Source organism: Delphinapterus leucas, chromosome 13 (assembly GCF_059928025.1).
Source record: "Delphinapterus leucas isolate spDelLeu-1000000601 "Yukka" chromosome 13, BTC_Dleu_Yukka2, whole genome shotgun sequence".
Taxonomy (NCBI): domain Eukaryota; kingdom Metazoa; phylum Chordata; class Mammalia; order Artiodactyla; family Monodontidae; genus Delphinapterus; species Delphinapterus leucas.
In genome coordinates this window covers 72,297,039-72,323,527 of record NC_143141.1, presented here as the reverse complement: position 1 = coordinate 72,323,527, position 26,489 = coordinate 72,297,039, and the positions used below count along the sequence as shown (strand labels likewise).

The 26,489-nt window shown below is 52.7% G+C and overlaps 1 protein-coding gene across 18 annotated transcripts in view; it reads left to right on the top strand.

Moving 5' to 3' along the window:
* The first annotated feature begins 1,199 nt into the window (after nt 1-1,199).
* FOSL2 (FOS like 2, AP-1 transcription factor subunit) overlaps nt 1,200-26,489 on the top strand; it is a 57,146-nt gene continuing 31,856 nt past the window's right edge. For 5 of the 18 annotated variants that reach the window (XR_016395481.1, XR_016395484.1, XR_016395483.1 and 2 more), the window contains exons 1-3: nt 1,216-2,183; nt 12,192-12,443; nt 16,832-16,939. Coding sequence is in view for 14 of the 18 variants with exons in the window: in XM_089923322.1 (XP_089779448.1) it covers nt 2,082-2,183; nt 12,192-12,443; nt 16,832-16,939 (462 nt within the window). In the remaining 4 variants the exon portion in view is untranslated. The other 13 variants (XM_022574175.3, XM_089923311.1, XM_089923314.1 and 10 more) reach the window with 13 other exon arrangements.

The window sequence follows — 26,489 nt, the reverse complement described above, 5'->3', positions numbered from 1 at the left end:
GAGCTGACAAGGGCCTTAGAAGGTCATGTCTCAACCCCTTCGTTTGATAGGAAGAAACTAAAGCCCAGAGAGGTTAAGGGAGTCGCCCAAAGTCTCACAGCTCGTAAACAGCACAGCCTGGCGTTCATACTCCAGGGCCTGTGCTCTTTACCCCGCACCCCGCCCAGCGAGGCGGGAGAACCTAGGAATCCGCACTACCTACTGCCTGAACTTCGCTCCAAAACAGCTGAAGACAACGTTGGGGCACACCCTCTCCCGGGCCTCCCTCTTCCCTTTTTTTTTTCCTTCCAAATTCGTAACAGTCAAGGTTGCTTATAATGCCCAATTACTCCTATTAGATGCGTCCTAATTGCCCAGCGTAGAGGGCGGCCTGAATGTCTTGACTGTTTAATTTCGTCTTAAAGGCTACTCCTAACAAATTAATTTCAGGGCCGAAAAAACGGGGCGGGGGGGGGGGAAGGGGCGGGAAGCAGTGGGCAGCCAGCCACGGAGGGGAAAATAGGCAGGCCGGCCCCGCCCGGCGGCGCCTCGCCCCGGCAAGGCCCGGCCTCAGGGAGGTGCGGATACCCAGCGCGCCCAGGGCGCCCGCTGCTTCAGGCGGCGCCGCGGAGGACGCCGACGACCATGCGCGGCCGCGCCCTCCCTGCGAGTGGCTCTGCGCGCCCGGCTCCCAGCCTCGCGGTGGCGCCGCACCGAACCGCCCGTCTCGCTCTTCGGGACTGTGATTATTTTCTAAAACCCGGCGCCGAGGCCCCTGCGGCCGCTCTCGGGGGCCCCGCCCCGCGCCCCTTCCCAGGGTGGTGGAAGGGGGGAGGCCGTGGCGTGCTGGGGAGCCGGCGAGGGAATCCCTCTCCCTCCACGTCACCCGAAAGCGAGGGAACCCGCACTCGCGTCCTCTAACGCAAATGACCATCTTTGGCAACATGCGCCTATGGAGCAGACCAAGGGCGCGGGGCCGGGGGTGGGCTGGGGGGGGAAGGGCCAGGAGCCTCGGCTCCCCCAAACCGCGCCGGCGGTCCGCTCCCACACCCGCCACCCCCTTCCTTCCTAGCGCTGGGTGTGCGGCTGGCGTCAGCGCGGCCGGGAGCCGGGGCAGGGAGGTGGCGCTGCGCCCGCCTCCTCCCGCGCCTCTTCCTCCTCCTCCTCCTCCTCGGCCTTCTCCCTCCGCCTCCCCGCGCGCTCCTCCCTGCAAGGTGGAGTCTGGGGTTGACGTGAGGTACAGGGGCTGGAGAATAAAGAGTGTGGAGTTGAACTCGTGCCATTGTAGTGACTCATCTCGGGCAGAACGCTGGGGCTCCGAGCAAACCAGCGAGCAAGCGAACGGCGTTCGGCGGGGACAGAGAGAGGGAGTGAGAGAGGCGCGGACGGGCGACGCGGGCCCGTCCGGGAGCGGGCGCCGGGGAAGGGGTGCAGGTCCGGGCGCCGCAGCTGTGGCACGGGGAGCGGAGCCGCGTCCCTCTCCGCACCGGCTCAACTGGAACCCCACCGGCCGCGGGCCGGGCGCAGGCTGCCTTCTTCTAGTCAAGTGTCCGAACCGCTCGAAACTCCGGCGGCGAGTCGGCCACAGGAAGTTTATTCTCAGCTCCTTTTCTGAAAGGAGGAAATAGAAGTTTCTCCAAGCGGGCAGCCTTTCTTTTCGCCTTTTTTTGCCCTGCCTGAAACCGGGGGTCCCCAGACCTGGCAGGCTTGGCTCGCCGGGCTCCTATTCTTTTTTACTTTCCAATTTTTGATTGAGCCGGCGGCCCGGGCTGAGCTCCGGTTGCGCGCGGGGGCGGGAGGGCGCGCGCAGGGGAGGGACAGAGGGACGCGCGGACTTTTTAGTGGGAGGGACCGGGTGGACAGCCGGGACCGGGTGGACAGCCGGACCCGCAGCGCTCGTAGAGCAGGAAAGAAGTGCAGCGCTCGGCGCTCGGGGGGCACTGTTCCCGGGGTGTCGCCGCCGAGGGGCAGAAGCCCGGGAGCGAAGACTAGAGCCCGAGGCGCGGCCCGCAGGGAGCCAGCGTTCAGCAGCCGGTGCGCGGCCTCGGCGAGGGCGGGGGAAGAAAAACACCCTGTTTCCTCTCGGGCCCCCACCGCGGATCATGTACCAAGATTATCCCGGGAACTTTGATACCTCATCCCGGGGCAGCAGCGGCTCTCCTGCGCACGCCGAGTCCTACTCCAGTGGCGGCGGCGGCCAGCAGGTAGGTGCGGGGCCCGGGTGCACCTGGCGGCGCGGGCGGATACCCGCCTTCCTCTCGCCGCCACTGCCTCTCTTGCTTTCTTTTCCGTTTCTTGGTTTGGCGAGAAAATTCCTACGGGCCACCATTGTAAGTTCTGGATTTTCGTCTTGTCCTGCCCACACCTCCTTTCATCCCCTCTAGCCAACGCCAACACTTTTTTTTTTTTTTTTAAACTGGAGCGGCGAGCGGGCTGGAACAGCCAGCAAACCCTATCCTTCACACTACATCTTATCCAGACCAGCTCCTGGAATTGCAGGTCCCTTTCCCAGGAGCCTGTACCTCCTCTCCCAGGAATCCACCTCCATTCTCCTCTCTTTCCGTGGTGGACAAAAAAAAAAAATCTTTGCACCCACGGGCCCCTCCCTACATCTCGGGACCTTATTCTTGCGAAAAACCCTCTCCTTCTCTTCCCCGACCCCCATCGGTCTTAATTTCTGAAAAATGTTGGGGACTCGGAAACATGGTTGGGCTCCTTCAAGTAATCCGGAGTGGGTGCGGGTTGGCGCTCTGGGAATCAGGTGCGAAGGTCAGGAAGGAAGGAGGAGGTCAGCCTTGATTGGCTCGGCTGCCCCTAGGTGCCCGGCGCCCATCCATCTCCTGTTAGGGTCGGAGAAGGAGTCTGCACTGCCACCAGAAGGGGCGCCTTGTGGGTCTGGGAGTACCTTGGGGCAAGGACGCCTGCAGAGAGAAGGGGGGCGGGGAGGGTGGAGAGACCTCGCTTGGGCTCCTGAGTGGTTCTGGAAGCCGAAAAACAACTTGTTTCTAAAGCAGGCGGACTGGTTTGCACTGGAGGGATTGTGCGTGCGATCTGTCTATAAATACCAGAATAAATAAATACCAGAAGGGTGCTGCTGGGTTGGTGGTGCTGGTGGGGTGCCTGTCCTCGGCAGCAGCCACCCCCCCCCACCCCGAGGCTTGTGAGGGAGCTGGCTTAACAAACAAGGCCGCTAGAACCTGAAACCCGCCTCAGCCAGAATCTGCAGAGTCTGTAGCCAAATTGGCTGCAGCAAGAGTTGGTCTGGTAAGGCAGTGGCCTTGGCCTCTATACGCCAGCCAACCAGAAGGGGTTGGGGTGGGCTTCCAGGGAGGAGGGACCCTGATGGAGAATAAAATGGAAACACGGTTCTCTTTGGTAACTGAAGAGGGGTATCTTATTCCAGAGTGGCTCCCCGTACCTGGTGAGTCCTCAAAAACGGCTGTTCTGTGTCTTCCCTCTACCTGCCCTGGTGTCCCCATAAGCACCACTGTAGAGAGCCTAGTCTGTGCCCTGAGGGTGCAGCCAGTGCGCCCCTAATGACGGATACCAAGGTGATGAGTTTCAAATTTTGTTCCAAAGTGTTTGATTTTGTTTGCTTTGCAGCCCCGTTGGTGGTTTGTATTGAATCCAGCTATCGTTAGGCAATGGGTTAGAGTCATTTATAACCCATTCCCTCATTCTCCGGTTCAACAGCCCCCCAAAAGTCCCTCTCTGCCTCTCCGAACCAGGAAGGGATCTTTTGATTTCTCATCTGCTCCTTTGGCTGCCGTTTCTGTGGCACTCATCATTGAAATGTTACAACCTCGACGCCTGGCTTTTCTCAGACCCTGGGGCCTAGATGGGAAGTCAGACCGGACATCAGTGCCCCAACTGAATAATCTGTGTCACTAGGGCTTTGAGCCCAGGATGTGAGCGGAGGCAATTCCCTGTTTTGGAAGAAAATCAGACAGGAAACCAGTGCTAGGAAGAAGGAAGAGAACTCAGTCCAGCAGAGTGTAATGGGGCCTCATTACCGAAGCAAAAAGCAGCTGTTGGCTAATTCCTAGCATGCTGTAACACATGAGGATTTTGCAATTAGTAATAACTGGTGCACAGGGTTCTTGCATATACGCCTGCCCATTCGGCCCAGCAGCTTGAGTGAGGCGCCTTTCAAACCAGAGGGATTGGCAAGGTATTGTAGCTTTGGACAAGTTTCTCAGCCTATCCACTCCTGAGGGAGGGGGTGGGGGAGGGAGGCAGGGTTTTTTTCTCTCATCTCTGTGACTTTGAGCAGAGCTGTTCTGTGGTCCTAAGGACTGACGCGAGAAGCTTTTGTTACTTCCCAAGTCTGTGACCCCACTCTGGCTCGAGGTAACTTTATTGCATACCAGATAAAACGTGTAGTCACTTTATTTCTCTCAGCTTCCTTTACGGGGAGACTTTCCTGACGGTTAGTGATGGTCCTTCTTCCTTTTGTGGCATCTCAGCGGACCAATCAGTGTAAGAGCATTCTCTGGTTTCACCCTGGGCAAGTGAATATTATTTTTCTCTGCTCTCTTTGTTTGTGGGGTCTGATATTCCTGAGAAGTTTGTTGCTGTTTACTCAACCTAGAACATTCCTCTCCCCTCTCACTTCATAAAGCTTGATCTTAACACGTGGCCATGAGTTTCAGTGACTTGGGGAAGGTGGTGGGGGGCAGATAACTCTGTTGAAACCTCTGTTCTTGTATATGGCAGGAACTTGAAGCATGGAAAATATTTCCTGTTCCAGTTATAGTTTTAATCTCAGAGGTTGGTCATTGGTGATTTGATTTGTCACTAATAGTTGCACACACCTCCCCCTCCTGGCTTTTTCTTTTTATTGTTGTTGTTGTTTTCTCTCCCTCTCCTAACTTTCCTAGGAAAACACCTACCAGATATATGCCCTGCCTGGCTGCACGACTCTTAAACCGTTTCAGGCCCTGAGCATTACGCAATTCAGCCAGTTACACAAACATAGGTCATTTCATAACTTGTTTTCATCAGCTGGGCCCCCTTTTAATGAAAAACAAAACAAAAACAAGACCCAGAACTTTTCCAAGGCTGCCATTTGTCTGTTCCTCAGATAACTTGTGAAAATAAATCAAGGGGGACAGTTCAAGGAATACCAGACTAGCTCTCTTCTTTGGCAACCATCCTTTTCCAAGACACACACACACACACACACACACACACACACACAAAATTCCCCAGAGTGAACTTTTGCCAACTGTACCCAGGCTGGGACATTCCTCACATCAAAGAACTTTTACCAGAAATGACTGTGATTCCCAAGTCAGCCCCAATCATACCTCTCTAGTGCCCCCTACGGGACATTCTTAGAAGAACTATCTGGGGAATGTATTTTTCCAGCCCCAGAGAGTGTTAACTTGGTGAGTTTTCGGAATTCTTAGGATTTTTTTCTTTTTAGTCCAGGACAAATAAATGCCATATATTTAACAGTGGTTAACTAGGAGCTGCTTGACTTTGAAATGCAGTTTCTTTTCTAATTTTTTTTTTTTTGTTCTGAATAAAACGTAGTTGAAAAGGGAGTGCTTTTTTTCTTTCCCTATTTTGACATCTGTCAGCACAATGTCTTCAAATTCCCAAGGCTTGTTTTCTTGATATTGTTTGTATTAGGACATTGGGAATTTTATTTGGGGAGGTGGTCTTCAGAATTGGTGGGAAGGTGGGAGGTGTATATTAAGGATCTGGTGCCTTTTTTTTTTTTTTGCCTTGATCTCACAGATGTTGTAGATTAGGATCAAACAAAATGTTATCCCAGGAATTTGTCTGTTCCGCTGATTCTTGATGGTGGAAGTCAGTGTCACTGTTTCATCAAAGTGAATGGGGTGAAACAGCAGTCACGTATTGTCTGAGTGGCAGTTGAATTTTCCTATCCAAACTCCTGAGTGCATTTCCATTACTTTATTTCTGCCTGCCTCATTATGCAAGGTGAGTGTAAAGTTAGGAGGCTCTGTTTTTTTCTTTTCTGTCTTATTACAAACACACCCGAACTTATGCATCCAAATCACTGTTGTCCCCTTCATTGTTGTTCCTTGAGAAGACTAAATACTTATTTGAATGCTGTGGCTATTAGATTCAGAAAGGTTTTACAACATCCCTCTTTGGGACTGCCTTCAGCAAATTCCTTTGAAAACCCTCCCTCCTAACATATCTTTGTCTTTTGAGGGTGAATTTGATATTTGGAAGTTATCAAAAGATCTGACATATAAAGAACCAAGTGTGATGTATGAGGTCTGGGTGATCTGTCTGGGTCCAAAGCAGGGTGTGACCCCGAATCCTGTTGGTCTTCATCTCAGGAGTCTTCCTGGGACAGCAGTCACCAAGACAAGGCACACCAAAAGCAGGCACCTTTGCCACCTCTACCTTAGATTTTCCCACTCTGTTATACAGGAGTAAAGGTACTGATTTTGAGAATTCGGGAGGCTAACTTTCTGGCCTTTTGTTGAAAGAAAGAAAAAGAATTAGTGTTTTATGGATATGTCTCATCTGTGTTGTATGTGGTATCTTTTGATGGCCACACCATTTCAAAATGACGGCAGCTGCCCTGATTGAGGCAAATATATCTGTTCCAAACCCCATTCGGTAACTCTGTCCCTCTTGGACTCACTGGGCTGGAGAGGGAAGGTGTAAGACTCCTCTTGCCCACTGCTGTCTCGTACCCTGTCACGTGGCAGTGACTTGGCCACGCTCACCTGCTGTGGTTGTAGAGAAGATGAGATGGCATCCCCTTCCCGTGGAGTGCAGAGCTGTCCCAGGATTGGTGGAGGTACAAAAGGGATCCACAGAATGGTGGAGAGAGTCCGAGAGGAGACTCGGACTCATGAGAATGCTTTGGAGTGGAGTTTCTGTCCAGGAGGGCCCTGGGAGGAAAGACACTGGGGAACCTGGTGGAAACTCTGTGTTGATCACCTTATTTTCCTTGCTTTTTTCTTTTCTTCTTTGCTGTGCTTCACCCTGGCAGTTAGGTGAAGAAAGATAGCATGATTCTCTCAAGTGAACCTGACAGGAGGCAGGTCACCTGAGATAGTGTTTGTAAAATTTGGGGAAGTCACGAGTTATTAGGACCATTTCCATGGTGAGCTAAGTGGCTTTCCTCAGAGAGGAACGAAAGGTCAAAGATCAAAGTGATGTCCACTGCAGAATCTGTGAAAATTGGTTGAATTCCATATAGAAGGCTTTGGAGAGCACCCCACGTTAGGTAAAAATACAGAGCATTTGAGTCAAACTGGACCTCAACAGGGTTATTCTGGAGCATTTGAGGCAGCATTCACCCTACCTTCTCCTCTTCCCCAAGCCAGTCTCCAGGGATGTTGGAATTTTCCTTTTCCTGTGCTAGGAAACTAAAAAAAGGGGTTCTTAAGAGAAAGAACCCAGTCTCTTCCCAGATATGCATAATCATTTCTGCCTGCCGAGGCAGGTCACAGGTATTCATGGGGTTCATGGCTCGAGTGCTTTGTGGCCCAGTCAAGAATCAATCTGATGGAGAAATGCCTGGCTGAGGTGATGGACCCAAAACACCAACTCTGACTTCCATCTCAAATGCCATTTCTGCCCAGCCCAGGAGTTTCTGGGATAAGCCCTGCCCCATCCACATCTGCAGAAAATAGGAACCCAAACCCTACTTCCTGGACCTTTCTGCAGAAGGCCGTGGTTGTGACCCTTATTTCTGAATCCAAGGCCCTGCAGAGTTCAGATAGGTCATTTTCCCAAATTAGCAACTGCTGGGCTACAGGGACCTGTCTGACCTGATGAAGTTGGGTGGCCCTAGGGGCCCTGTGTTCTGAGCTGTCTTTCTCATAGGCAATGGGAGGACACACGTACTTACTGAGCGGCCCCACAGCTCCCTTAAACTCAGGATGCTTCAGGATAAGGAGGTTCTGCTGCCCAAAGACCTGCAGCAAGGTTTGTAAGGGCTCAAACTTTGGCTTCAGGTCCTGGAGATTCAACCTGTCTAGTGAGAGTCCATCCCTTCACTCCCTGGGTTAGAAGAATAGTTGTGATTTTTTGCTTTCTCACTTCCTCTCTTTATTCTTTTTCCACCAACCTGAGCATGAGAGATGAGAATGATCCTCTAGGACAGAGGCTGCCAAACTATGGCCCAAGTATTTTTGTAAATAGGGCTTAAGAGAGCACAGGCACGCCTGTTAGTTTACGTCTTGTCTGTGGCTGCACTCACGCCAGTATGGCCGAGTTGAGTAGTTGCAAAAGAGACCTTATGGCCCTCAGAGTCTAAAATATTTACTATCTGGCCTTTTAAAGCGAAAGTTTGCCAAAATGCTCTAGGAGGTCGGTGGGGGTGGGGGACAGTTTGTCCTTTTATAGGCATTCTTGCCCACCCAGAAGTCAACAGGATGACACAGTGAAAGAAAACATTTGGAGGTTCTGCCAGGCTGGAATACCACACAGCCATCCAGCATCTTCGATTCTGTCCCTATAGGAGGAGCTTCCAGGGGGCTGGAGAGCCCCAGGGGAGTCAAGTGAGGGTCCTGGGTTACCTCCTGTAGCCCCCCACTCCCAGCACACACCTGGTGCTGCATCAGGGATCAAACCACCCTAATGCCCACAGCTGGGAAACCCCATCTTGGTTTCTGTTCAGTGTTAACCCATTCGTAGAGAGCCATGATTTCTCCCCAGCATGACATTTGACTGATTCTTGGGTCTGTTGTCAGAGAAGAATGCCAGGCTAACTTCTGGGATCACAGACTCCTAGGCCCTCCTCTCCTCTCCAACCCCAGTGTCGCTTTCTGAAAAATACCTTTGGAGTTGAGACAAGACACATCTGTCAGATCTCACTTAAACTTCTGTGTGTCTCAGAGAGCCTCCACCTGCAGACAAAAGCCTTCTTTATCACAGCCCCAGTCCCCTCAGGGGCTAGGACGTGTTTTCCTTGCAGTTTAGAGCCAGTGTGTTCTCCAGATGGCTTTACCTCCCTCTGAAACAAGTTGTACATGCATTTAGAGGCAGTCATTACCTACTGCCTTGTTTTTATTGCTGTCTTGTTTTGTCTAGACCAAGCCATTGCTGCAAGGAATCTGGCTGAAGGCTGGGCACGGCCTTCCGTAGACCTGCCACTACAGAGTGAGTGGACTGGAGGGCCCCAAGAGGGGCTGAGAGTCAGCCACTTAGTCCTAAGGGATCTTAGTCTGTCAGCTTTGCTTCAGGTTTTTGGCTTCCCTCTCCCAGCCTGAAATGGGAGCTCTTTTGTTTGTTTTTTTGGAATGAGGAATGAATTTCTTGGGTGCTTTCCTGAAAGGAAAGCTGACAGTTCCCCCACAGAAGTGGAAGGTCACATTAAACCATCCTGCTGGATGCCTCGGGTGTCTTTCAAACCCAGAACCGGACTTGGGAAGAGAAACAATAAAAATGTTGGGTGCTTCCCAGGAATGAGAAGCTGGCAGTTCTCCCTGGAGCCACCCGTTTTGCACTGTGAGTGCACAGACACTTCCAATGACGAGGATGGTGATGGTGGCGATGGTGGTCGTGATGATGATGGTGCCACCTTTCACTTATTTGGAGCAGCATTTCTCAACCCTGGCTGCACATTAGAACCTCCTCAGGCATTTTTTTAAAGCACCTTATCAGAACCCCACCCCAAAGCAATGCATTTAGACCTGTAATGGTGAGGCTGGCTCCGGCATTGGTGTTCTTAAAAAGCTCCTCGAATATTCTGACGTGCAGCCGGGGCTGAGAGCCACTGGTGTGCTTTTAGAGCCCGTGACTACAAGCAGCTTCTTATTTAATCCTCATGATAGTGCAGTGAGTTTGGTGTTACTACTCCCCTTTCCAGACAGGGAAACTGGGTCCTCAGTGATCCACCAAGGCCTCAAATCCAGGCCTCCTGACTCAGACTACTCCCCATTCTCCCTGCCAATCCAGCAGCCCAAGAGAAACATAGCTGCCTGGGTTTTAGTGCTTCTGCACAAACTCAGCCGCTCACGTGTTCTCATTGCCCTGCCTCCTCATAGCGAGCCCTGGTTGTCTGTTTTTCCTCCTTGAAGATCATTTCCCACTTGTATCCTTCCGTGTTCACTGCATCCTGCCCTCCTTCACACACACATACCCAGATACACCTATTACTTTTTAGTGAGCTCCGGATAAAAAGTCCAGTTGTCTTTGCCTTGGGAGGTGACTCAGAATCCATTCATTGCACTGGGCAGCTCTCCTCACGGACTCCCAGAATCCACTGCGCTGGTAACTTCACAGAATCCCAGAATCCACTGCACTGGGCAACTCGCCTCACGGACTCCCAGAATCCATTGCGCTGGTAACTTCATAGAATCCCAGAATCCATTGCACTGGGCAGCTCTCCTCACAGACTCCCAGAATCCATTGCACTGGTAACTTCACAGAATCCCAGAATTCATTGCACTGGGTCACTCTCTTCACTGAATGCCCCTGACCTGGGGCCCCAGGGCAGTCTGGGAGGTGAGACAGCCACATTCCACTACCCAGACTAGGGTCAGGCAGCTGGCAGGGGAGTGAGCAAGGAAGGGTCCACAGCGAAGGGTCCACAGCTCCCTCAGCTGCAGTGAAGTACTCTAAGTTTCACTTTATTTACACAAAGCAACCCGGCTGTCGTCACCAGGGGCAAAGACCATGGTGGTGGCAGCTGCCGTTGCTGCTGACACTTCTAATCCTGGTTGGTCTGGTTGGGCCAATATAGGGGAGATGCTATAGCATCCATGCTAATGGCAGTGGGATTTCATCTGGGTCAACCAGACCTGTGGGGAGTCCTGGGTGAGGGAAGGTCTGTAGGGACCCTTGGTGGGGATGACCCTGATGCTCTGTCCGAGGGCAGTGGGGACGGATACCAGCACTTGGGGCTGGATTTTGAGGCAGGAAAAAACAATGCTACAGAATCTTGTGTTGCACTGTATTTGAGAGACCTAGCCTCTTTGCCAGGCTGAACTGGGTTTGAATCCTGACCCCACTGCTTATTAGAACGTGGCCTTGGATAAGTTACTTAATCTCTCTAAGCCTGAATTTCTGCCTCTAAAATGGAGATAATGGTAGTTCTTACCTCAGAGGGAAAATTAATGGGACAATCTAGGTTAAACACTACCATGGTGCCTGTCATTTAATAAGTGCTCAGTAAGTGTTAGTTATTATTGTTGTCAATATTTCATCCACCAAGTTAGGGAAGAAAGGATGTGCAGAACCTTTTTGTGGAAACAGGAATTATCCGAGGCTGAGGGTTTCAGGAGGGGAGCTTTCTCCCGAAAATCTGGACGTAGGGGATCTTTCCCTTCTCCCTCCTTCTCGCTTTCTAGTAGCTGCCCTGAAGGAAGGTCAAGCCCAGCTGCTGAGGGGCATGGCCCATTTTAGCTTTTGTACTCTGTCATCATCTTATATTTTAAATAGAATGCTTCCTGCAGCATGTTCCACAGAGCTCTGCAACGTGGTCTGGGCATAAATTAAGTGACAGGGAGAAAACTCAGAGCTAGCAGCAAAGTTTCACACAGACACACCTGTGAGCACAGATAGATAGATATGTAGATAGATAAAGAGAGACACAGTGTGTCTGCCCCAAGCAAGATGGGGGTGAAGGCCGAGGAGGACAAGGACAGCAAGGGGAAGTCTGGCAGCAGGCGCTACCACTTTCAGTCTCATGGGTCAGAGGATATCTTTTCATGGACCTGGTCTCACCCTGATGGGGCCACAGCCCCATCATGAACCTGTTTGGAAAGTAACGAAAGCAGACATAACAACCTTCCTGGTGATCCTCATTGCTGCAAAGCAGTTGGTCGGCAAATCTCCTCAAGGGATCCTAAGCTGGTACCCTCAGGAATAATGGCAAGTGACCCAGAAGTTCAGGAGGCCCCAGGTGGAAGGCCTGCTCTCTTGCAGATGGGGGCCTAGCTGGCCTGGAGGGCTTCAGAGAGGACCTGCTGAGTGTGAGCTGCTAGGGACCACATCTATCCTAGAAGCCATTGGAGATATGACCACATCCTCGCCGAGCCAGTTGGGGATGGAGTTTCCAGGACCTCAGTCAGGGAGCAGATCTGACATGGGCGTCCCAGGAATAGTTAAGATCCCCTTGATTCTTGGATGTGCAGGAAGTCCACCCAGTGTCTTGACCTTGGCTTCCCAGGCTCTGACTCTACTTTCTGCCAGTTTTGGCCTCCTGGCTCTGCTTGTCCTGTTCTGCAGTATTTATTGGCTCAATCCTACTTTTCTCCTCATTTCAGAAATTCCGGGTAGATATGCCTGGCTCAGGCAGCGCCTTCATCCCCACCATCAACGCCATCACGACCAGCCAGGACCTGCAGTGGATGGTACAGCCCACGGTGATCACCTCCATGTCCAACCCGTACCCCCGTTCGCACCCCTATAGCCCCCTGCCGGGCCTGGCCTCTGTCCCCGGGCACATGGCCCTCCCAAGACCCGGCGTGATCAAGACCATTGGCACCACTGTGGGCCGCAGGAGGAGAGATGAACAGGTACAGTTCCGATCAGGAGCCGCATTGGTGGCTTTCCAGGCCTTATAACACAGTGTTTTTCTGAAGACTGGCAGGGAGCAGGGTCGATGTTCTGGGAGCACTGGGGAGATGAAGGAGCTCAGGACCAGTGGAGGCAGAGCTAGAGACCTGAGAGTCAGGCATTTCGCCTGTGTCCCTTAGAATCTGTGTCTTAGTTTCCTCAGCTGCAAAATGGAGATAGGGTCTTGCTGGCCAGGACTTGCTTCCACCCGAATGAGATCATGGTGGGAAAGCACATAGTGAGTGGTGAGGCATCAGCACATGGGCAGGACTTAGGCCCTGCCTATAGCAGTATCATTCTCTGATAACTTGGTACAGGGGCCACAGGACAAGCAGCCAGTGAACCCTGGCTGGGAGCTTTTGGGGGAGTCCTTAACTGTCTCCCAGTATCTGGTAGCTTCCATTCTCCCTCCATGGTTCAGGCCTCCAACTCAAGGCAGGACCCCGTTTCAAGTGCCTGGGATGCACACTCGGGAAGTGGAGGGACTCTGGGGTCTTTGGAGTCTGCTCAGCTGCTTGAGCTCCCAGGGCTGGCGGGGGAGGTGGTCAGATATCATCAGCCTTTTTCTCCCTCAAGGGGCTCAGCTCTGAGCAGGAGTCAACCTGGCTGAGAGAGACACCAGCAAAGGGTGGGGCCTCTGCTCTCTAGGTAGCATCTACCCAACGCTCAAAAGGCCCATTGTCTGTATTAACAGATTACCAGGGCAGCGTTGGCCCCCTGCTTCCCAAAAGAGAAATCAGAGTCATGCATAATTCCAGAAAGGAGGGAATGAGCTTTCCAAGAGCCCCATCTGTCCCCCTTCACAGATGACACAGCCAAGGCCTGGACACAGCTACCTGGGGCTACTTGGCAAGTGAGTGGGGAAGCGTGGCCTAGAGCCAGGCCCCTGGACCCCTGTGCGGTGCTCCTTCTACAGCACCATGCCACCACAAGTCCAGGGAAGGGAGATACTTTGGCAGGAGAATCCGTTTTTCAAATGAAATGTTAGCTTGAAGAATTACTTCAGTCACAGCTTTGGAACCCCTCCCCATTTCAACCATTGTCCACCTCCACTCCTTGTTCCAATACAAGGACCTTTCAAACGTGGTGCCCAGTGGATAATTGCAGATCCAGTGCCACTAGTCCCCAGGACACTTAGAATCACAAGGGTCACTGCTCTGAGGAACTGGAAGCTTTCACAGGAGCCCCGTTCCTCTGACGACAAAGCTGGGCCTTGTATCCATTACATGTTGGTTTGTTCTATTAGTGGCAGGGCCCTGTGCAGGGGCAACATGGAGGGGTGTGTGTAATAGATGGTAACAGACACAGTTCCCGGGTGCTGTCGGGCTTCTGCTGCTGGGGCAAATGGCCAATATCCCCCCTCACTGCTGCTTTCCATACCTGTAGTTATAAATATTGCAGTAGCAGTGATCCTAAGGTCCTCTATAAATGTGCTTCCTTCAGGGAGCCCAGGGTGCTAAGCTTTATAGTCACTGACGATTTGGATTATCCCTGTATGTAAGGGACCCCTGAGTAAGAGCCAGGCTTGTGAGGGACTCTTGGGTTAGCAGGACAACAAAGCAAGATGTGCTGAATACTCTTCATCCTTTTCTGGACCTGGCTCACACCAAATTTAGAAGTTTATATCTGGAAGAGACTTTGGAGACCAGCTTTTCTATAATTTTCAATAATTATTGAAAATTCAATAATTTTCCCTCTGCGCCTATTTTACAGATGAGGAAACTGAGGCCCAGAAAGAAGGGCCTTGTCCAAGCTCACACAGTGAGTTAGTGGCAGAGCCAGGACTGGAATCCACCTCTTTTGACCTTCAGCCCTGTGGTTTTCCTACCACACCACCTAGGCGTGCCCTAAGACAATTTGGAGAATTTCCTTCCTTTTTTGAGAGGGAAAGAGAGAGCCAGAAGTGTTTTATCCCATGTCAGTTAGGAGTTCAGATAATCGTCTGGCAGCTTGGAGGAAGCCTAGGTGGCGGCATCCTAGAGCCTTGGCTCTTTGGGTTCCTAGCCTGAGGGTCTTTTCTCAGAGGCTCACTTCCGCCTTCTCAGCCTCCCCCGGGGGAGGAACCTGTTACCAGGGGCTGGCCTGGTGCCTCACTGCCCTCCTCCGTAACCTGCCCCAGAGGCTCCCTCTGAGGCCAGCAGTGGCGGGGAGGGGCGGGTGTGTGTGGCTTGTGGATGGGTATGTGGTGGTGCTGACACACTCAAGTTGTAACCGTGTTGTCACCACCCCTGAACACTTCCTAAGCCAAGAGCTCCCACAAGTTGCCCCACACCTCACCAGATAGGGGCGAGACTTCTAGGGCAATTGGGAGGTCAAAATTTGTCCAGAAGCAGCCAAGGGGGAACAGAGGCCAAAGTGGACCAGGACCAGCTCTCCATCTTTTCTGCCCCTCATCAGTGAAGGAGGAGGGGGGCTAGCTGGGCCTCAAGGGGAACCCTAGTAGCCTTTCAGTGCTGAGCCCTGAACCCACGACTACAGCAGGGTTACCCTCTTAGACTCAGGTTGAGACAGGGTTAGGAGTAGCAAGTATTCAGGGCCTTGGCCAAGTGGCCTTGTGACCTCAACTGATCTCCACAGAGACCAGGGTGCCTGAATCTGTGGACTCTGGGTCTCCAGTTGATTTGCTGCTCAGTGAGTGCAGAAAAGGCCTCAGAGAGGAGACCTCTGAATTGCATCTTCTTCTTTCTAGCACTTTCTAGTTTAGAGAGGACTCTCACACTGCATCTCATCTGATCATTGCAGAAACTTTGTGGAAGGCAGGGCAGGTCCTATTAACCCCATTTTACAAATGGGGCTCTGAGGCTCAGAAGGGTCAGTAATCTGTCCAAGTCCACCCAGAAGTGCCACATCTGTGTTTGGCTCCCAGCTGCCTGACGCCTCTCAGAAGAGAGACCGTGGAGCCAACGGCTCTTTGGGTTCCTAGGCAGAGGAGGGGGCTTAAGGAGGGAAGTGGAGCCGGGACTCCAGCGTGGACTCCAAGACCGGGTCTCTGGAAGGGGCCTGAGGACTAACAGAGATGCTACCGGCTGGATGGGCTCAGGTCAGTGCGCACCACCTGGAGGCTGCTGCAGTGATGCTGTGTCCTGTTCAGGACGTCACAGCCACACACCTTCAAGGCTGCAGGGAGTGTCCTGGGGACTCTGGCCTCGGCCCAGCCTGGGCAGTGGCTCCCTCCCTCACAGGATGGTTGATGGTCCAGGCAGCATCCGTCAGTGGGGCGGCTTCTCTCTTAGCCCCTCCAAAAGTGGCTTTGGCCCTTTCCCCATGTATCCCTTGAGGGTAGGACTCAGGTCTTATTCCCCCAGAATCTTCTAAGCCCCAAGTACTGTACTTGGCATCTTGTAGGGGTGCCGTCAGTCTGATGACTGAAGGGGTGGTCTGTCCTTTTGAACTGCTTTCTGCCTTGGCCCTCAGCCATCTCCTCACATCACCTCTGCGAGGGGCTGGTGGCCCTCCTCTGGAAGGAGGGCTCTATGTAAACAGAGTGTCAGCCCTGATGGTGGGGGCAGAGTGCTTGCCCTCTGGCCTGAGCCGTGGGCCCCTAACCAACCTCAGTGTGAGGAGCTGCAGGGGGATTTATGTTCACTTGGTCTGTTGACAAACCTCTAAGCCCTCAAACTGTGCCTGGCATGCAGAAGGGCTCGTTGGTTGAATGAGTGGATGTGGTGGGCAGCAGGGTTTAACCTGCCTAAGGGCCCCTCCTCCTTTCGCTGGTCCTGTCCAGCCCGGCACTGTGCCAGGCACACGGGTGAGTCCTCGGGGTTGAAGTGTGAGCAGCCAGCACTCGAGGGCCGGCAGAGGGGCTTGGGAGTGGGGTGGCCCTCCCCCTGGCAACAGAACATGCCCCCCTGGGTGCTTCTTACTCTGGGCCCAGCTACTTAATCACGTGGAGATAATGAGGCTCGCAGAGCAGGCAGGGTTATGGGGAGGAGTAATTAGGCAGAGAGTGGAGGAAGCTGCGTAAGTGGGTGGGGCGGGCCTGGCACGAGGGGACTCTGCGGGAAGCAGTCCCAGCCCGTTCTCAGGCCTTGGCACTGAATCGGGGCTGGCCTGACACGTGCTGCCATCATGCTTGGGCTGGTGAGTCCCTGACCCATGGCTACCCTGTTCTCCCTTCAAACACGCGACATCACCTTCCAGGGGGTGTTCAGCTCTAAGCGCCCTCCCAGGCGTCCACACCGCAGTGAGCCGCGTGTTCTGGGCCTCTGAGCCGCGCTCCTCTTGCCTTCGGCCCTCCCCTCCCCAGTTCCAGAAGGGCTTCTTCCCCTACTTCAAATGCAGTTAAAAGCCAAAAAGATGGTGAGCCATTTATCCGAGCCTAACCGTGATCCTTGACCTTGGCCTCTAGCTGTCCCCGGAAGAGGAGGAGAAGCGTCGAATCCGGAGGGAGAGGAACAAGCTGGCCGCGGCCAAGTGCCGGAACCGCCGCCGGGAGCTGACAGAGAAGCTGCAGGCGGTGAGGAGCTCTGCGTGGGGCGGGCGCACTTCTGGGCGGGCCAGAGCAGGGACCCCAGGGCTCCCGGCCCTTCCCCTCCTCCTTGCCCCTAGTGGCTGACATGTGAGTCAGTGCAGACAGAAACATTGCTTCCTTTTAGCACATGGGTCAGCACTGCCCTGATTAAAGGAGAGGGCTGGGGAGAGGGAGCTGGCCTTTAGCACCAGCCTGGGCCCAGAGAGAATTGGACAGGCTTCTTGGGCCTGGTACCCTTTCTCATTCAGCACCTGTGCGATCCCTGCACTGAGACCTGCTGGGGCTCCTGGGTGAGGGATGGCAGAGGGTGTTGGCATTGCAGGGCCCGGGAGCTAAGGCAAGCCCAGACCTGCCTCCTCTGGGGCTCCTCATCCCAGGGTGCCTGCCACCAGCAGGAGTGGCCCGGCCTAGCTTCAACCATCTAGTTTGGGCGGGCGAGCATTGTGGGGAACTGCTCTCTGGGCTCCTTCACCTCTGCAGGGGTCGTGACGCTCTCTAGGTCTCATGGAGATGGGTCACGTGCAGCTGAGTTGTACTGTCTTGGGGTTTTCTCATATCCTTCGTGGCTGGGAGGGTTCCCTGCCTCTGCCCTGAGCCTGAAGCTGTCACCTTGGTACCTCCTTCTGCCTTTGTGAGTCATTCTCCCCTGCTGCCTAACTGCCCACACCTGGGGGCCCGTGGCCCTACCCCTCCCTCTCAAAAGCTTGACCTGACCAACGTCACATAACTCCCTCCAGAGCCCCACCCTCCAGGATGGGCCGTATGCCATGTGGGGGAAACCCAAAGCCAGGACTAACTCTCCTGGGTGGAATGTGTTCAAAGTGAGGAGACGAGGGAGACTCCATTGGCAATCCTTGCAACGACCAGCCAGGATGGTGCTTTGGAGATCATTGCCTTGCACATCCTATTACTTTATTTAATCCTCCCAGTTACCATTCACCTGCTTCTGCTTCCCTTTGTCCATCCTGGAGCCCTCGCTCGTGGGTCTTGAACGTGCACGGCGTGAATCCCGCGGAGCCTGTAGTGGTGCCCCGTGGCGGTGTTAGAGTCGGGGAGGAGGAGTGGCGGTGCTCCGATGTCACGTGAGGCGGATCCATGAGTGATCAGCACTCCCCGGGGAGACTCCCCCAGCAGAGCCCTCCCTACCACTGACCTTGCAAGGAGCCATGCCCCCTGGCTCTACCCCAGGTGCTTCTGCCACCAGCCCCAGAAGAGCCTGCCCCCCTGAGGCCCCTCAGCTTTCCCCCCACCCCCCTAGAAGCCTCACACCCAACTCCCCCGCGCCTCCCCACCTACGACCCAGCCACCCAGGCCCTGAGCCACATCCTCCACAGGAAGCCTCTCATAAGCTCATGACATTCATCAGACCCTTGAGACAGATGGAAACTTTTTTTCACTTCGGAATGTGCTGTGCTCGGCTGCTTAGCGAAGCTCTGGCCCGTGTCAGCTCGTTCTCAAACGGGAATCTGTGTTCGGGAAAAGTGGGGAAGAGGCTGGCGACACGTGCCTTTCCGTGTTCCATGACGACCCCCCGCAAGTGCATCTGTTGCTTCTCTGGCTTTGTGTGAAAGGAAGGGCTGAGGTCCATGCCAGCCTCACGTGCCCGCTCAGGCTGGCAGGGGTCTCATCTGTTAAAGCTCGGGGGCTGAACTGAATGTTCTCCCGGGCTTCTGTGAGTCCTGAAACATATGCTTTCTACTTAGAGCAAAAAAGGGAAGAGGGACGGTGAAGATCCAGACGGGATGCATTGAGCACTCCCTATAAGCCGGGCACTGTCCTAGGCTTGTGTGCGCAGACAGAAACCTGCACTGCCACGCAGCTTAGAATTTAGTGTCGATGTGTCCGCGGCGAGCTGGATGGGGTTGAGGAGGCACGAGGAGAGGGTGTGGAGCTGCGTGCTGTGCCCCCTTGCCCACCGGATCTCACTATTACTCACCCCCAGGCGCACCGGGGGGCGGTCCTGGCACCAAGGCAGCAGAACGCAGTAGCATGTGGACTCTGGAGTCAGCTACGTTGGGGTCAAACCTGGGCTACCCTACCTGCTTGCTCTGTGGCACTGGGCAAATGATTAAACCTCTTGGAAACTCAGTTTCATCTGCAAACTGACACCTGCAGGTTGCTGATACCTGCTTCAAGAAACCGCTAGGTTGAATGAGATAATGCCTGTGAAATGCTTAACACGGTGCCTGGCACAAAGTAAGTGCTCGATCATGACAGCTACGATTGTTAATTCACCCTTCCTCCAAGCTGACTTTCCTCTTCTCTCAGTCTGGAGCTTTGGAAACAAAAGGAAACCTTAAACGTGCAGGTGGCTCAGAAGCAGTGGGCTGTGAGCTTGCTGCCTTCATGGTCTGTCCTCTGAGCACATGGCTGGATTTCCCTTTCTCAGCCGGATTTGACAACCCCCCAGCGCAGCCCCTGCCGTCCCTCACGTACCCCTCTTCCCCTGCAGGAGACGGAGGAGCTGGAGGAGGAGAAGTCGGGCCTGCAGAAGGAGATCGCCGAGCTGCAGAAGGAGAAGGAGAAGCTGGAGTTCATGCTGGTGGCCCACGGGCCTGTGTGCAAGATCAGCCCTGAGGAGCGCCGGTCACCCCCGGCCTCCGGGCTGCAGGCCCTGCGCAGTGGGGGCAGTGGAGGGGTAGGCGCCGTGGTGGTGAAGCAGGAGCCCCTGGAAGAGGACAGCCCTTCGTCCTCATCGGCGGGGCTGGACAAGGCCCAGCGCTCCGTGATCAAGCCCATCAGCATCGCTGGGGGCTTCTATGGGGAGGAGCCCCTGCACACCCCCATAGTGGTGACCTCCACTCCTGCCATCACCCCAGGCACCTCGAACCTCGTCTTCACCTACCCCAGCGTCCTGGAGCAGGAGTCGCCTGCGTCGCCCTCTGAGTCCTGCTCCAAGGCTCACCGCAGAAGCAGTAGCAGTGGGGACCAGTCGTCAGACTCCTTGAACTCCCCAACTCTGCTGGCTCTGTAACCCAGCTCCCAGGGGCGTCCTCGTCACTGCCTCCTTCCCAGGGACCAGCACCTTTCAGCACTCCAGGGCCATGAGGGTAAGAAGGGGACCCTGCCAGAGAGCTTCCTGGTTCTGGGGAGACCCAGGTGGGATTTGGCAGTAAGGCGCTGGAGGACTTGGACGATCTCTTGGAAGTCACGGGACCTCCTCCCTCGTTTATCTTGCAAAGCAAATCCTGTTTCTTGAAAAACGTTGGACAACTTGGTTCGGTGGACCCGGGCATCTCTCTGGCTTCTGAAGAGCCTGAAGCTGGTGTGGACCGTTCCCGTCCCTTTGTCACGACATGTCTCTGGAGTGATGGTGTCTTTCTCTGCCCCACCAAGCATGCTCAGTGCCTTTTGGTTTCACCTTCCCACTATTTGCCCCTTCCTTCCCCCAGTGTCAATTTCACTTCCTCTTGGTTTTTATCAAATTTGCCATGACATTTCATCTGGGTGGTCTGAATATTAAAGCTCTTCATTTCTGGAGATGGGGCAGCAGGTGACTCTTCTGCTGGGGCTGACTTGTCCAGAAGGGGACAGTCAATGTGCAATACAGAACCTTTCCTCCCCTGACACTCCCGGTCCACCACCATCTCCAGAACCACCAGCAGGGCTCCCTGAGCTCTCAAGGAGATGCCGCCGTTGCTGGGAGGCTTGGAGGACCCTTCCTCCCCATCCTCGGAGACGGCTTTTGGAGGAGCGGCTTGGCCAAAAGACAGGGTGTGAGTGAGACAGCCGGGGCACAGATTGGGTTTGCCAAATGCCTAATTACCGGGCCAGGAATAGTGCCAATAATCCACATGGGTGTCTTGAGTAGGACGTCTCCTGTAATTACTGCCTCGCCGTTCTGCCCCGGACCCTTCTCTCCGGACCAGGGAGGCATCCCTCCCTAGGAGCCACAGATCACTCCAAGTCCCTGCCGGCTCTGCCCTCCTCCACCCTGCCTCTCAGGGTGATGCCACCCACGGAGGTTTAATGAGCGTGGGCCTGGCCCCTCCCCAAGCCTCAAAAGCGCCTCTGCTGTGGACAGAAATGCAGGGGGAGGAAGGAGGGAGGCAGTCGGAGTGGGGTTTGCCTCGCAGCAGCCCCAGCACCCGCTTCTCACCTCTCACCCAGGTGCCTGTTCAACCTCCTGTGGTCGTCTGCTACCTAATGGAGCTAGTGCTTTTGCTTTTACACTCCCCTGCCCCTCACCCCAGCGTGCTCCTCAGATCCATCAGCCAGTTGTGAGCAGCTGGCCCAGAGCTGTCACTGTGGCTTGCAGCGTACATGCCATGCTTGGGGGCTGCTGAAATCAGAGATGAGATGTGTTGCTTCCCGCTGCAAGCTAGCTGCTCCCTTCCCATGGGGTGGGGGGCAGGGAAGGGGTCCTCCAGCCTCACCAAGAGCACAGCTCAGCAGAGCTCAGCGTGGTCCCCACCTCCCCCCGCCTCAAAGCCTTTTTCTCCCCAGGGTTGATCTTCCAGAATGAGCTTCTGCTGGGCTAGTGCTCTGAGGGAGACCCCGCTATTGTGATTCAGCTCTAGAGATCATTGGATGATAATTTAAAACTATATAGATATTATTTAAATCAACCCAGTGGGGGTTAGAACTCAAAGTTGGACTCCGGGGAGAGAGAGAGAAAGAGAGCAGTGACATGGTTCCCTGTTCCCTATTCCCTTCACGTACCCAGGCCTGGCACGCGGGCTGGTATTTAATGTCCATTATCCACTTGCCATGCACTAGACACACAGAATGGAACAGCCGAATGCCTAAAATACACAGACTGCTATGACTGGGAGTGACGTGTGGAGAGATAGGGCATGAAGAGAGAGGAGATTAAAAGAAAAAGTATTTTGTCCCCAAATGCTTTAAAAATGTTATTTCCCACATTCCTTGGCTGTGACGCTGCCCTCCCAGTTCCCCAGAGTTTCTGGGTGGGGCGCTCCTAATAAGGTTGGGCCACTGGGTTTCTCTGGCTTCAGATTAATCAAGGACGCGGAAGTCAGCAAGGAGTAGCAGGAGACGGGCAAAGAGAGCTGGGGTGCGCTCAGCTCTGAAAGGCTTAATCATCTCAAGTGGTGTTTGTGGCCAATTGGGAGCTATTTGCTTCTTTTTGCATATATATATATATTTCTTAAATGAAGCTGCTTTCTGGTGTTTTATTTCTAAAAGTCCCTTTGTGCCCCACTTTGCACAGCCCTGATCCCAAGGCAGGTCCCGGTATGTGACTTGGGGCCGGGCTGGACATGCCTGAGACAGTGTCTGGCTTTCGTTCCGATTTCAAGCTGCGTTGGCTTTGGGACCAGGAGAAAGCAAAAGCCCAGCGGCCTCTCAGGATCTTGAGGCCTCCGGAGCCGTGTCTCTCTATTCAGGACCCTCTAGCTTTTTTCTGGGCGGTAGTCTGGCTTCCCCAAAGCCAGAGGTTATTCGGAGAAGGCGGAATGTTCACACCTAACGCACTAGTGTACCCTCAGTCACTTCCTCCTGGCTGTTCTCCAAGTTCACACCAGACCCAGGCCTGCCTCCTCCTCTTCCCCCTCAGGGAGCAGCCGCAGCGGGGAGGCCTTTGTGCTCGGGCAGGGAACCCTGTGCTCCCCCTGTGTCCCCAGCCGTGAGGCAGCTGGTGTGGACTCCAGTTGGGCTGCAGGCAGCTCTGGGATGGCATAGGGCAGGCACCCCTTGACAGGCTGGTGTGAAACACACCGTCCCCTTGGCCACCTGGCTGGCCTCTCTGGGAATAGTCCTCTTCCTGGCTGGGTGGATGGGGACAGCTGCTGACACAGGAAAGAGAGGAGATCCCAGGTGAAGTTTAGACGATTGCCAGAGCCAACTCCAAGCAGAGAGTTCACTGAGGAAGTTTCCAGAAAGAAGTCATTGTTCTGCCTGTGAGACAGGCCAGGTGTCTTCACTGTGCCCAATAACACAAGCATCTCAACGCCAAGAACCATCAGAGGCTACTGGTTCCCTTTCTCAGGCTTTGGGGAAAGGAGTCTCCTCTCTGCTCCCACATGGCTCCATTTTAAGGATGAGCTCAACTTACAGGCATTGGGACTTTTCTCCCATTTCCCTGATGGACCACCAGTGCTTCTTGCAGTCTCATCTTGTAACTTTCAGGTTGATTTCCTCCTCTGATGAGACATCCACGTGGCCTCTTTAAGAAGGAAAAGAATAACACCTACTATGTGCCAGACGATGTGTTAGGCACTTATATATATATATATATATACCTTCTTTAGGATGAGACTGAGCCATGAGGACTTCCCTTATTAAAAGCCCACAAGTAATGAATAAACAAAAACACTTGGAGGTGAGAAGGTCTTTCTCCAAAGATCCAAGGCAAGATTGCCTTCAGTCCGAGGTTTGTTCTCAAAGACCCACCCCCTACAATATCCTTCCACCTCTAAACTTGTTTTCCCTGTGATGTGCTCCTTTGCACTCTTCAGATGGTTGACCTGAGTTTTATAGAATTTGTGGACCGATAGGATACGTGGTGTGTGTAACTTTCTTTTAAAAACTTAAGTAAAGGGGTCTTGCTATTTTCTGCTTGTTGAGTCTTCTTGGCATTCATCTTAAAGCCAGCATCTCACTATTTATTGACAGGTTGTGTGTGTGTGTGTGTGTTCGTGTGTACATTTCTAAGTGTGCCCATGTCCTCCTGCACCTTTTAAAAAGGAAACCCAGTCACCCCACTACCTATTTGACATCTTTTCATGCTTCTAGTATTTTGGTCATACATCAAAAAGGGTTTTAATTTTCTAATGCTGACATGTTCAGGAGGAGCTGGGTCAATTTTTGAGTGGGGCGTGGGAAGGGGAGGGGGAGAAGAAATTGACATTTATTTTATTATTTATTTTAAATGTTTACATCTTTGTGTTGTACCAAGCCTGAATAGAAACAGATAGCATTAAAATGCTCAGTTCCTCTCTCCCTCTCTTTCTTCTTTGTAATTTTTTTAAAAATTTAGGCTAATGATACTTTTTTTGTTTCTAAAATGATTTGTGACTTGTGCTGTATAAACTGTATAAAAAAAGGTCTGTTTTTAAAGATGGACTGTCATTCCTCTAGGGACAGTGGTCACCAAGAAGTGTACATTGTAAGAGAACCTGCCCTGTTCCTCAAAAAATTATTTTCTCTGTATGATTAAAAGTTTATTCCATTTATTTTAGTTTGTGGTTACTTGATATTGAGGAAGAAAATCTTCACCTTTGTATAAAGAATAGGTATCAGGGTGTCTTTTCTGCAGTGAGAGATGTATATATAGTATTTTGGATATAGTAGACAATCATAAGCTTTGTGCATCTGTATTTGAGGTATGTCAATGATGTGGAGTAAAGACTGCTATAAGATCCTGGAGGCAAAAAAAAGTTGTACAAGATTCCTACAGCTTGATGGGGAATTTATCTTTCTGAACACCTTGTTTTCTTTCTTTTTTTTAAGTATTGGTGGAATGGTCCCATTGGAAAGGCTTCTAAATAGGCCTCTCCAGGCAGGACTGTGAGCTCAAAAATCTTTGTATACTTTTGAAAATTGAGGAGTAGCTCTGCTCTAAAGCATCTCTGGTGGTGTTTTGTTGTTCTGTTTTGTTATTTTACTGTAATACAAGCCTACAGTATTTGCACTAAAGAAAGCTTGTTAGAAAAAGCTTGCTGCTATGGAAGAGAGAACATATTACAACTTTTTTTCCTTTTTTTTTTTTTTTTTGGTTAGCTTCTCCACTTTCAATTGAGTAGCATTTTGTAGAATAAAATGAATTAAGATTGAAGAGCCTCTGATGGTTGGTTTATTCTGTGTTTTCTTCCCATCTCTCCTGTCACGTCTCCTTTTTTCTTCTAGACTTTTCTACCTTTGGCCCCGTGGGCAGAGTTGGTCTCTCTGGTGGGAGTGGGGAAGCAAGGAATGGCTCCCCGGGAACCTCTTTCTGCAAAACTGGGAGGTGAGCTGCTGGGAGGGGCTTAGACCTTCCCCGCCTCCTCTCTCTTGCTTCTTTCTCTTCTTGACCCTCTCCAAACCCTCCCAGTCCTGTTTCCCACTTCCCAGGGCCTGATTCTCAGCTGGCTGCCAAGTGCAAGCCACTAATGGTTCACAGTGCTGTCCCTTCCTGGGGGTACTTTGGATTATATTTCAACAAGGTTGACTCTGGAAACTCAAGAATCTTCAAAAAACCCATTTAAGGTATCGCTCAGATGGTCCAGGTGGTCACGTGAGGTCACGCGCAGGAAAGGCCTCTGGAAGCAACCAAGGTGTGCAGATAAGTGGGGTGACCACATCTCTGGACTTCCTTTTTGAATAGAGCCAGTTTGTTGGGTGTGGAACACTGAGAAGTGTCAGCCAGATCCCATTGCCCTGCAGACCAGGAAACCCGGGGTAAATGGGGGAGCATCTATTCTGGGTGCTCGTTCCCTTTAATATAAACAGTAGGGAGGCACACCTGTCATTCGTTAGCTCTCGCGATGGTTGACAGCTGCTGAGAGTCGGGCCCTGAGATGACACCACTTGCTCCTAATCTGTATAAGATGAGCCCAGGGTGTAGGCCTCGTTTCCTGGAGGACCCAAGAGCACTGGACTGTGAGTCACAGGGGCCCTGAATCCTAGGCCTGCCCCCACTGCTCGTAACCTCTCTGAGCCTTAGTTTCCTCTCTGTAGAGGGGGAGGGTAACAATAATACTATGAGAGCACCCGCGTGGGAAGGATTTCCCGTATCTCCTTTCCCTTTCGAGAGGGCCTGGAATATAAGGGAACGGGGCACTCAGAATTCTCAGCACCGGGCCTCCAAGCCACCTCTTCTGCCTGAGTAGACAACAAGGAAAGGGTCTGGGGTGTCTCAGTGGTACCTGTAATTTCCTGAGCAACTGACGTGTCTCTTTGTGAGTGTCAAGGAGGCAGGTGCTGGGAATGTTCATGTCGGCTCCTGTCGGCTTTCGGGATTATGCTGTCCTGAGAGAAGCAGGCGTCTCTGCTCGCCTCTCGTGGCTAGGCGCTTCTGTGACATTTTTCATCTTCCAGTAACACTTCGAAATCGACTTTGTTTGTTAAAATTCCCACCTCTTCACTCACATGGCAATTAGAGAGGTTGATGGTTGCCGGGCACTTATTAGATGGAGTCATAAGCAGTCCTGTTTCTTTGGGTGGCTGTCGATGCCTTCAAAACGTGCAGACAGCTTTTTAGTCTTTTATTGAGAAAAACAATAAGGGGCCACCTCCACTGGGCTCTCACAGGGTCTGCTGGGGAATTTGCAATTCCTGCTGAGTCTAGGCTGTCTTGAACTGGTCACTGGTTCAGCGACCTGGGTTGATGGTAAACTCTATTGATTACATATCCAACACAGTTGGAGTTCTAAAGATTAAGCGGGGTTCTCTCCCTCGGGAAAGACGACTTGGTGAGCGACTCCTGGGACTATCCCCTTTTGCTGGACCTAGAGTTTCCCAAGTGAACACAACTTTGTCACTGGGCTTTCTTTGTTCACTGGACTGCCGCTGAATAAGGGAAAAGGAATTTCTCCTGGAGCTGCTATTTTCCAAGGCCGTCAGCAGTGTTTGTCTCTTGGGTTACTGAATGAGA